Raw genomic sequence first — 12,862 nt, forward strand, 5'->3', positions numbered from 1 at the left:
TTCTCCCTTTGCAGAAATAATCTCTCTCTACTTTTTAACTCCCTGTGTAAATCAAAGCATCCTTTAGACGTTAATTAACAAGTCCCCTACTACTTGTTTCAGGTACAGGTTTGAAGAGGCGACTGGGCCGGGCGCGCGGCTTCGTACTACGCATGTTCGACGCTCTTTGCAACTGCACGCAGACCGCAGCAGCCGCCGCCGCCCGGACCACTCGCAACAACCCGTTCACGAAGCGTTAACTCGATCACATCTCACTTGTAATGAGAATCCTTAGTAGGCACCCTGTTTTGTCTTTAGTTACTCAATTGGGTTGGGCGTAGGTACGAATTAGGGTTTTATGTCTTTGTTTAACCAAGTTTGGGTTCAGATTATTGGGAAATGGGTTTGTAATACCCTGTGGCATTCAGACGTTAATTTAAAGCTTTTAGAAGTTTACTTTAATGATTGCGAAAGGGAAATGAGCCTGATATTATATTTTTAGAATCACCATAACGAAGAACAGATCAATAAGTTAAGAGCTGATCGTTGTCAAGTCTAAGCTTTTATACAGCTTGTAAGCTTCAGACAATAAATTGGCAACTGACCAAAAACATTTTTCATCTTCAGACAATTGGAGGCTTTTCTCACTTTCACAATCATAGAGTATATTAACAACAACTTTCAGGCTTTGTGAGAGGACAAGTCATACTTGGCAATATGATAATTTAGTAGAAAAAAGCTCGTCCTATTTACAAAAACACCGTGCTCATATTTAGTAACAAAATACGCACAGTTTTATCGAACTGTTTGACCCATATTTGAGCTACGGACGACTGAGCTACAATCATAAAAGGGAATATGAAAACTTCGACCTAGATAATAAATATGCAGCAAAATTAAATTAACAACATTGAAAACATATTTTATTCCACTTGCTCCAATCAGCGATTGTATTAACTATCTCAAAATACAATTATCAGTATCCGACTGGGATGAAAATCAAATTGTTTGAGTAGAGTAAAATTAAGTGTTACCAAATCAGTTAAAGAAGTCTCACTTTGAGGCTACCACATATTAATAATGGACATATCGATTCAATAAAATACCAAAGATCTTAAACCAATGATCGAAAATTCTAATGGTGAAGGTTTGAATAAAGATACCACTAGATGGCGTAAAATAAAAAATATCAATGAGACGAATTTATATTGTTCGTTAGACAATAAAGTGCTATTCGAATTGAATAAATATCAAAGCACTTCTGAAGTATTAATATCTGGAAGTCTAGACGTACCAATGGTCTCGAATTTTCTACTAAGTAGTGAATTCAGCTTAGAACCCTTCTGGCATAGAGTAGTAGACCTGTTAATTTCTTATAGTCTTCCTAGTATCCCGAAATGTTACATGGTGTTATGTGATCGGTGTGATTACGCTTATAGTACGTAAGGATGTATTTAAGTAGTTTATTGTATTAAATCTGGTGACATGTAATCTAACCATACTTTTGTAATGATTGTTGTGAGTTACAAACGCTTGCACACTGCAAAGTCCTGAAGGCGATAAGACTTAATGATCAATTTGTCAAATGACGTTATAATGAAGCGATGACCAAGTTTAATATCCAATTTTTGCATAATGCAGGGTCAAAGAAGAATATATTTTTCATAAATGTTAAAGGCATCATTTTAACGATAACCAAAGAAAGAAATCGAAACCAAAGATCATAAAAAACATAGACGAAAACGTGAAAATCGCTTATAAGAAACTAGATTTTACACATTAACATCTAATATGACGAGTTTAATCCTATTTATCCTATACTTTACGACTAGCTAAACTGTGTAGCTCCGTTTCAGGCTGTATAAAAGGATTTATGCATAGGCGATCTTAGTAGAAGGCGTGGTTATCGGTAATGTTCCTCGGGAAGAAAAAAACACGTATGGCAAAAATATGAATAGGGAAAAAAGAACCTTCTCTTCAGTGTAAGTATTTTTCTTATCACAATAAATCTACCAAAAAGTTTTCTTGAGAGGATACAAAACCCACGCATGCGTTGAGATAATGTAATTGAATTACTCTTGTCTGGACAAAAACATATGCCTTTATCATAATACCTTTGTAACTCACAATAATACACTATCTACTCTTACTATACGAAATATCTATGTATTTCTAAACTTCTATGTATTTATTGTACCTAATATTTTTTTGTACCAAAATATTCTATAACTTAAGAAAATGTGTAGAGAAGATATTTTTAACTGTCGCATCTAATCTGGTATTAATGTCTAATATACGAAATAGTAACACATATATCTTAACTACTAAGAATTTTATACTTAACTAACTATTATATGTAATTTTCTACAACGCTGAAATGTTTATTTTGACCAATATTTTTTGTTACTCTGCATTTTTTCCATCACAGTAAATAAGAAATAATTTTATGAATACTTCTAAGAATGTATATTTTGATTATTAGTCATAAATTTTAAGCACAATTAAAGTAACAAGCGCAAATGTTTCAAACGAATTATTTATTTAACTTTCCGAGTATTTTTTGACATAAGTATTTAATATTGTAAATCATGTAACCGTTTCTTAAGTTTAGCAGAAATCTGTCTTATGAGAAAACTATCAAAATTGAGAGAGAAAATTATTACCTAAGTACTTCACACACAGAAATTATTTGACAGTCTTTTAGAAATATAAATAAAATAATCAGATATATATTTTCAATGTAAGTTTCTGTAGTTAAATGGTCACAAGTAACTTGAATAAGTGTTTAAAGATAAATGTTCAATGTGATATCCTGCCTGTAAACCTTTTCCAGTGTGATTCTACAGAAAACTTCTAAAAAATAAAATGATTTTATAAACGACATTCACTTGTTTTATTAACTGCTATAACTGTAATATACTTTAGTTCCAGTTGATCTATTAGCGTTAATGTATCCAAAGAGACCGATTATTCCTTTATCTCATAGCACAGACCATAAAACAGTAAAGGTTTTGGTAATGATATTAACAAGATGTATCCATTACTTTGTTACGTACTTATAGCATGAAGACCGCACAGGGTTTATTGAAATTCATAATTTATATAATTAAATACAGTAAACATAATGTAACGGCATTTAAGAGAAGTCACAATTAGGTAAGGATCCGATGATCTCTAGTCACATTTAATATCATAAATCATCCTAACTAAAAAACGCCTTATCAATTTTCAGGAAAAAAATGAAATGAAACTTCGTACGCACTCAGTAACCAAAAGTTATTGAATATTATAAAAGTTTAGATTGAAGTTTAGCAATACGTAATAGCAAGCGAAGTTTGGGCTCACACCGTAACGACACAAGTTTGCCAATTTTAGAATATTCCCAACTTGAAGCTTATCAAGTAATACCCTCAATGTGTTTTGTAGAGAACTTGATATTTACGTAAATGAGTGTTTGGTGTAGTTTACTATTCTTGTTATGAGAACTCAGAACTTCCCAGAACTTGAGCGTGAAGAAATATTTGTTTCTGGTTCACGGAAAAAGGATAAAACCTGAATAAATAATCATGCGTAGGTATCTAGTGTACGAGGTAGTACATAGTTAAAAGTTTCTACGGAATCATATCAGACATTTTTCTATTTCTACAGCAATAAGGTCTCGACTGGCCCGATACAACTAAGGAAATAGCAAGCGACAAATCGGAAATAAACTAATTTGATCAGAAACACTCATTTACCGGCTCACCGGTAAATGTGATAGAAGAATTAACTATAATAACGTACATAGTTACTATTTAAAATATAGTTATGTACCTAATTAAGGAGTAGGTAGTAATATTGTCGTATTTAATACAGAATAATAAGGCATCACCCGCATACCGAATGAATATAATGATTATCTACTGTCGATAAACTTGAGAAAAATAGATATAGACACAGTCATGAATGAAAGTGATCTAATAAGCTCGGCCTCAATTCTCTGTATGATTGTTAGAAACACATTATGTTCTCTTGAGAATCAACTTATGTACCTACCTGATATTTATTTGTATGTGTTTATTAAACATACATATATGACAAAAAGTATGAACGTGAATGAAACAAGAAGTTTGTAGGGATCGTAGGTAGCAAGTGGCGTTTCTTTGCTCTCTGCCTACTCTAACGGGAAAAAGACGTGGTTTCACCCAAATGAGTTTATAGCCAGACTGTGGTGTGGACTATAATGTTTCCTACAGCTAATCATGATGTGTCGGGTTCGATTCCCGGGTCGGACAACTATAGCATTTCATACACCTCTGCCTAAGCAGGGGGGTTTCACTCCGCAGAGTAGGTATGATCGGCCGCCGGGCCGCATATGCGGCCTATCTCAGTAGGTTGCCACTCGGCGCGCTCGCTGACCGCGTCGCGCGATTTAGTGCTAGCTACACTTATCTATTTTCTTAATCTGTTTTCTGTTTAAATAAAAAAAAATGTCAACTAAACAACAAAAATCCCGTAAAAAAGCTAAAAGATACTGTAGTGTTTATGGGTGCATGAACAAAGACAATACGGAATCGAAAATATCATAATAATATAATAAATTATATAAATATCATTTTTAATATCGTCGGCGCAATCCACGGAATACCTATTAAAAAAGTGGCGGCGGCCAATCGTTCGTTCTATTCGCTTCTTTGATTTTACCTATAGTAAAGTAATGTAGATACCTAACTATATTTATTTAATGGCCAGACAGCAATACAATTATAATTTTATTTTATAATGGTTAATGGGTTTTTCAGACACTATTAGGAACAGATTAACATGTTTTGAAGTATTGTATTCGCATAGGTACACACTGTTCTCTTTATTGATTTATTTTAATATTTATATCGACTAGTGATAACCCTGTGTTCCGGCGGTGAAACCGGAGACGCGCGGCGATACCCAATGGAGTATGAACGCTCGCGCAGCGCGATAAGTTTCAATTTCGTGTGGCAGTCGTTAGTGTAGGTAATTTTTTATGCCTAAACTTCACTTTTGTTCAGAAGTGGACCTTCTGTACGGTAGTACTATTACTTATTCTGTGGCCTAAGCTTTCGGGTAGATATAACGCGCCATACTTATTGCGTATTTATGTACAAAACGATAAGCAGTCCAATTACTGCCATTCTCACCCTAAGTAGGTACTTGCTTATTTAGCATCGATTGTAAGCTAACAATGTAGATGTTTTCCTGTGAATTTTACTAGGTCAAGTCGAGGGCTATCAAATAGGTCAAGCGATTCAGGCAAGGGTTTATTTTGCCTCGCCTACCATCGACAAGCGGGCTGGCTAATTGTGTTTTTTCGCTTCATTAAAACCAAATGATATGTTATACTTTACCTTAAAATTATTGTTTTGGTTCTAAATAGAAAATTATGAAGCAAGTAATTTATTTAAGTTTGCGAGTCTATTGTCTCGCACTTGTTTGGGGCTTAGCATGCTGCTTAGCAAGACTTTTTATCTGTGTAGACCTAGACCCTTAGATCACTAGCTAGTCTTTTAACGTGGGTCATTCAAATAGGTATTTGTACCGTATGAGAATTGAACCAACGTCCTCCGTAAACGGGTGAACTAGCATGGCGAGCATCTTAACCACTACGCTTCACGGACCACGACGAAACGAGATTAATTGAGTCACATACCAACGGGTACGGTAGGTACCCACATACCTATTTCAGTTTTTAGTAAAAAAGAAATTTAAGAAACGTAAGAGGTAAAAATATCTACAATTGTATTGTTATAACTAAATTTTCTTTTTGTAGTGCACCTAAATTGACTATACACAAATAGATACGACATAAAGAGAGTAATGCACATACGCAGTTTGGTCACTATAACGCCGAATAAAGCTGCAGGGCGTACTAATTGAACTGTCAATTGCAAGCCCACGTTAAACTCAGTCAGTTTTGCAACTCAATTTATTTAACGGCGACAGGTATTTTCAGGCTCCTATAATTTTCTCGTCATCGACGTCTTTGAAGATACTTACTCGAAAAGAGTTAAAACGTTGTCAACGATAAAACTGTCTTTGCGGAAAATCGAATATACCTACTTAGTTTGTTATCTTTTTAAACATTAAGTTGAAAGTAAGTGTGCGCGTAAAATCCTGAGTCCTGTTTTGAACAATACCTTTCATAAATATGTGCGTATTTTTCGTGTTGTGGACATGGATGATAACGGCAAAACTGGTATAGTTTACTTACTTTCGGATTAGCACGCCATCTACGTATTAAAGCAGATAAACATGGTACAGCGCCATCTAGTAAAATTGTTAAATCCAAGGACCTTACGGTGGTTGGTTTAACTCTTACATTAGGGTAAGGGTTGGTAAGGAGTAGGAGATAAACAGCAGATGGCGTAAAGATAAATTTTAATAAAAAAAATGTACAATGACACAGCTTCACTGATTTATTTACATTTTATTCTTATTTCCTATGTTTCTTATAATTAGGCGAGCGATCTCTATCTCTCTTCTTCTTTTTACCTTTGCGTTTCTTATCTATATCCCTTTTGCCTTCTGGAGTAGGACTTCTTTTGCGTGAATCAGAGCGTGATCTACTTCTTCGTCTTCTACTCTTATGCTTGCTATGTTTTTGCTTTCTGTCATCTTCTGAAAGAGAACTTAAAGAATCACTACTGCTATACCTCTTTTTGTCTTTCTTCTTTTTCCTACTAGATCTATCTTCTTCGCTAGAAGAGTCTCGCCGCTGTCTATTGCGACTTCTACCATTTGCAGATTCATTATCCCTCCGTCTATCATCATCGATATCTCTCTGTCTATCTTTTCTTTCCATCACCCTATCATCTCGTCTGTCTCTATCCCTCTCGTCTCTTCTGTCATATTCTCTATCCCTTTCTCTCTCTTCTCTTCTGTCATATCCTTTATCCTTTTCCCTATCTTCTCTTTTGTTATATTGTTTGTCCTTTTCCCTTTCTTCTCTTTTGTCATACTCTCTGTCCTTTTCCCTCTCTTCTCGTCTGTCGTATTCTCTGTTCTCTCTGTCTTCGTTCCTGTCCGTTTCTCTCTCATCTCGTCTTTGACTTGAAGAACTTTTTTGTTCCCTGGAAGACTTTTGAGTCTGTTCTCTCTTTTTGTATTCGTCATAGGAATCCGCATCTAAAATTGTACGAAATACATTTATGAGCACAGGTATTATTGATATCCAAGCTTTGTTTCCTATTGGTTTCTTTTAGAATTTAAATCTGTGTAAAAATTTTGTTTGAAGTTGTTAGTTACGTCTTCAATCGCATCTGTGAAAGAAACCAAGATTGAACATTGTGACTACAATGCTTGGATCTCAAATTGAAAACTAAACCCAATACTGTCTACTATTTTCCGTAAAATTATTTCTCTTGACAAAAATAGAACTAACCAACTTTAAAACTTGGTAAAAATAAATATAAAATATTATTGTGGTACTCATTTATTCGTAGTTGCCTTCATTGTTCAAGTCTCATCACTTATATTCTGAGGGTTTTTTTTTTATCTGCTTGATTTACTATTTCGACAAGCATAATAAAGTTTAACTTAAAGCCATTTTAAATTCATTCAATAGAATACTACGAGTATGGTAAGAGATTCACCAAAGTTTGTTCTTTCAAAGGCAAACTACTAAATAGAGATGTTACTTACTTATAACTTTAGATTCCTTGTCATATTCAGATTTGGTGACAGCTTGCATCATGAATTCACTGAGACTGACAGTTTCTTTCTTGACAGCAATGTCAACCATTACGCGTCCATTGTCTTCGTCCAGGCTGACTACCTGAAAATTAAAATTAAGATATAATTAAATTCATTGGCAAATGTCAATACTACTGTCTCTGTGGATAGTCAGTATTCAATGCGACTGCCGCGCAGATACCATTCCTGATGGGGCAAAGTATTCAAAGTATTATAAGGCCATTTCTTGTTCGTATTTTTCACAACGGTAGCTTGGAGTTGGGTAACTTCCCTGTAATAGATGCAAATCTTAACAAAAGTGGGGACTTCTCCCCGATCTATATAAAAATGTCATATATCAAGCATTTTTATGTTTAGGAATCGCACGATGTGGAGATTCGAATGATATTTTGTCTAATTTCAATTTGTGCAAAACTATATAATATGTAATTTAAAATAAGTACCTTGCCATAATAGCCGCTGTATTTTCCCGTAGTGATCTTCACAAATGCGTTCTTGACAATCATTAACTCTTCTCCTTTACTGCCTTTCGAGTCCTCCTTCTTATTATTCTTTTTGACCACTTTATCAGCCCCCAATCCAAGCCCTTTCGGACGAAGCTCTGGTTGTTTGTATTTAGTACTGGAAATAAACAAAACAAAATAAGATAATTTATCGACACTAAAAAACTAATCAAGTGAATACATTTTTAACAAAGGCTGATCTTTTTTTTAAGTAAGTGGCGCCCTCCCTTTTTAACAAAAGTATTGATAATACCAAGTTATGTACATATGAATAACGCCATCTATTGGCACCAAACTGGAACAATTGCCAGCTTGACTGTTTTAGAGTTTATATGGCTGTTTGGACGAAGTTAGGCTCATAAAGTGGAATACTGGTAGATTATTTAAATACTCGCACTATGCTGTCTGACACTTATTTAGAAGTAGTTGACCCTAACTTAATAAGTATAAGAATGCGTACCCATCTTTGCCTGGTGTCCATCCCATGCCACGCAACATTGCCATGCCGAATTCCTGAACGGGTACTGCTTCATAGTCATCTAGAGTCGACTGTAAAATAAACAAAATATTTTATCAATACGTTATTATTACTGTCAGTCTTATAGTTTTATGAATATAATTAAAGTTATGTACAAAAATAGTGTTTAGCTTTTGTCTGCGACTCACGCGTTGATAGTAACATGACTTATTACCGGCAGTTTCAGGTCATAACCACACTATCTTTTGACATCCGAGAAAGGTCCAGGGACTAAAACTAGCTTTGAACAAAATTGACCTGAAGCATTTTAGTGGCTTAGACATGAATAAGATACAAACAGTGTCATACTCGCATTTATAATATTAGTAGGGAACGGTAACAATTTATTTTTTAAATTATACAGAAAGGCAAGAAATAAATCGAAATATAGTAGTATTGAAGTATAGTATTGAAAAATAAAAGAACGGTAGATATCAACGTTTATTATTTAATTCGACTTGTAGTTTCATTATTTCTAGTTCAACTTTCTTTCTTTTTAAATTATAATACTCTGCAATTGCTAGGTTTCTTGCAATCCGGGCCTTCACAGATTCGTCCATTATTTTACGTTTCTGTTTAGCTGAAACAAAATAAATTTCCATGAATATCAATATTATCACGATTATTATCTTAGCCATAAATAGTATATTAATTTTAAATTTGCAGAAAAGATAGACAAAGCACCACATTAAGAATTGTTTAACCAGTTTGAAAGCAACAATTAGTCATAATCATTTCAAGTCTTAGTCATGTCATGCTCTAAAATAAATTACTTTGTAACAAAAAATTCATACTGCTGCATAATTTTCTATTTGATGGTTATGATTACTGTAAAAAACAGCTAGGCAACTTAACACTAGAAATCATGAAAAGCTTGATAATAATCTATAACCTCTCTCAAAAATTGATTGACTGTTACTACTACTACTACTCACCAATAACTTTGTTAAGTGATGTACTGAAGCAAAATTTATCAGGGTTTGGTGTCTCCACACTCTCAAAACCTTCACTCCCACTAGTACTGCCACCAGCCATGGTTGAACTCTCCACTGGCTGATTATCATTAGAAGCTCCTTCTGCACTGTCTAAACCACCGCCATCATCACATATTGCTTCAGGGCTTAATTGACTTTGTTCTGTGTCAGTTCCAAATGATCCATTGGCTATTCCCTGTTCTGAAGTTACGCCTAGTATGGATAATACGCGATCTAGTATGGTATCTGGTGGAATGTAGTCTGCTTTGCCTCCCCTAGTCTGCAAAACAAAAAGTTTTAGAGAAAGATAATTTAAAAGTTACTAATATAATATAAGTTAATAATAAAAAATCAAAAAACTTTATCAAGCTATGAAGTAATATGACTGTGTAAACTTATGCCAATGGTCATGTATAAAGCTTTCATCTTTATGAAATGTAAGACCTTAACATCCGTAAAACAGTGATGACCAATTTTCATAGGAAGCTTAAGAATATAGAAATACTTTTAATTACCTCATTCATTCTAATTCTAGCGAATCTCTTGCGTGACGACTTTTTCAAGTTCTCCCATTTCATTCTTAACTGGTCTACTCTCCGTGGGGTACTTGCAACTGACGCATTAAACACATCAGTTATCTTTTGCCAAGCAGCTTCTTTCAAGCTATTGTTCACTGCATTTGTTGCTTTGTTCATGATGATTTTGTTGGCCTCAACAAGATCAATCAGAAAGACTACTTCATCTTTGGAGAGGGGCATTCCTTTTTGCTGCAATTGAAATATGGTTACAGACTATTGTTCTTTTAAAATTACAATGTAAGTCATTGAATATATTGTATAGCGGTTGGGTACAAAATCGTAAATCTTTTATACATGTTTTTTAATTAATATTTTGAGTTTGAAGGGTCAATATGAATTTCTTAAAATTTGAGGTATTTTAATTTTGAAAGCAGGCTCATTTTAACGCATAATTATCAACCATACGTCTCGTTAAAACGAATGAAATTATAGCTTGTTTGATACAACAATTATTTAGTTTTTCTTATTTTACGATTTTGTCCCGGAGATTTCAGCAATTTGTTATAATAATTGAATAAGTTTGAGTGATACTTACAGTACATTAAAATTCCTTAATCGAAAGTTGACACACATAGTTATATTTTTCACGATGTTAGATTTCTACAGATAGGTTTTAAAGTTAGTGTTAGTTTAGTTTTGTTTTACACAGTTGTTATTTATAATTTATAAAATGTAATAACGAAACGTATGGGAGGACTTGATAATAAGTCTTTTAGGCCCAAAAACTTAAAAAATTACTTGAATAAATGTATTATAGGATAATAGCCTCCAATGGCTTTGACAGGATAAAATTAAGTATTTTTGTTGAAGGTTAGTATTATGGTAGCTCTTGATTTGTACTTTATATTAAAATAAGATAAATTTAGTTTATTTTTCGATTGATTTCATATTTTAGTGCAAGAAATTATGTATTTTAATATTGGTTTTAACTTTTTTAACATAAAATGTTGAACTAATTATTATAAAGGGTTCCATTAAAATCCTAAATTAACTCACTAATTATCCTACAATAATTACCTCTTTCTGCCCATCAGCAATACTTTTAGCAGGCGTTGTAATAGCCATTGTGGTAGCTTCGGTTGTCACTTCTTTCCTAGCTTCTCTTAACAGTTCTCTTTCAGCTATTTGGTCTAACGTCTCATTGCCAGTCAATGGAGCTTCCTCAAGTACAACTACTTGATTCACTTCTGTATCTTCTAGGCCGCTTTCTACTTTTACTGCTATTTCTCTCAGCCTGTCTGCCGCTGTTGTCAGTGTGTTTGGCTTCATTGGGATAACCAATGGTACGTCGATTTTGACTTCTTCTATGCCACTGAAAATGATTGAGTATTTTGTTAAAGAAAATACCATTAAGGTAATCATGGCATATGGATAGATCTTTGAAAACTGGCAGCATTTGATGTGATATATTAAGAGTATTCAGGCAACCAAATTTGTAAGAGTATGAATTATTAATATTTACTATTAACTAAACATGCTGTAAAGCATATTGTGCAACTTTGAGTAATGGTAATCTGTTATCTCTCATGCCAGATATCATTAATATTTATAGGTTTCAATATCATATCTCCCAATGCAGATAGGAATACTAAGATAAAAATAACATGCCATTCAGTAACCAAGTTAGTTGGATAGATTTAGGTATTACAGCTCTTAGTATTTTTAATGCTACCATACATACAATAACCATAGATGTGGAAAGCATGCTTTTATAATCAAAAAATGAAATTAATATCGCAATATATTGTGAGAATTAAGTACAACGCTTTTATTATCGTCTATCTTGGAATAAAAAAGGCTTTACAAACTGGGTTATCTTTGTTTCAAAGATGCCGAAGATAAATAATAAATGTGACATTGGTTGTAAGTTTATTACAAAGAAAATAATTCACTAACCCGACAACTTTGATAGAATTTTCTTCGACACATTCTATAAATTCCGTAATTTCTTCATTGTTAACAGATAGCGGCTTGTCGGCTTTCTTGGTTTTCATAAAACCAAACGAAATCTTTTTGCCTTCCATGACGCTTTGAATTTGATGTCACAGATAATGAGTTTAATAAACTTACAAACTAGGCAACAAGTTTATTCATAATATACAAGGTTACATGTTTTAATATTATACGAAGTTTTATTCATTAAAACATTAATTCAATACGTAAAAATAAATCAACGTTGTAGGAACAACCAGCGATAACACAAAATGAATGAAGTGAATGAACATAAAATTTTGACGTTTCATTGTTTGACGTTGGTCATAGACATTCATGAACGAATGATCTCTGAACCCATCTTAATTTTTAATTTGAAGTCTAGTCTTTCGGCCTTTTATAGAATAACTACATAAAAAATTCATTTTTGAGAATGATAATTGTCATAACTAAATCCAAACTACTGGTAAATAAGCTAAATTGATAAGCAAGTAGGAAGTCGTTTAGATCTTCAAATTTATTATTTTCATTATTTATATCTGATATTTATCAATATCTACGTTGTTTTTTTAAGTTGCTTTTAACACACAAATGTGCATATAAAAAATACTAACACACACAAAGCGTAATGTTCTTGTTTTCGTTATTTATCCTACGTGTGGAGTAGGTACT

General features: G+C 33.4%; 2 protein-coding genes across 2 annotated transcripts in view; one reads left to right on the forward strand and one right to left on the reverse strand.

The window, feature by feature from the left end:
- LOC142978877 (uncharacterized) overlaps positions 1–2,862 on the forward strand; it is a 54,145-nt gene extending 51,283 nt beyond the window's left edge. Inside the window, exon 3 of the mRNA XM_076123482.1 lies at positions 103–2,862. Coding sequence (XP_075979597.1) covers positions 103–239 — 137 coding nt within the window. The 3' untranslated portion in view covers positions 240–2,862. The remainder of the gene's footprint in view (positions 1–102) is intronic.
- Positions 2,863–6,355: 3,493 nt separating this feature from the next.
- On the reverse strand, positions 6,356–12,476 carry LOC142978892 (uncharacterized). The gene is made up of 6 exons (XM_076123498.1): positions 12,155–12,476; positions 11,276–11,570; positions 8,650–8,738; positions 8,130–8,307; positions 7,636–7,768; positions 6,356–7,119 (listed from the first exon to the last, which is right to left on the reverse strand). Exons 1-6 carry the CDS (start codon positions 12,280–12,282, stop codon positions 6,428–6,430), a joined length of 1,515 nt encoding a protein of 504 aa, XP_075979613.1. The 5' UTR covers positions 12,283–12,476; the 3' UTR covers positions 6,356–6,427.
- Between the last annotated feature and the right edge of the window lie 386 nt (positions 12,477–12,862).

This window comes from Anticarsia gemmatalis, chromosome 15 (genome assembly GCF_050436995.1).
Source record: "Anticarsia gemmatalis isolate Benzon Research Colony breed Stoneville strain chromosome 15, ilAntGemm2 primary, whole genome shotgun sequence".
Lineage (NCBI taxonomy): Eukaryota > Metazoa > Arthropoda > Insecta > Lepidoptera > Erebidae > Anticarsia > Anticarsia gemmatalis.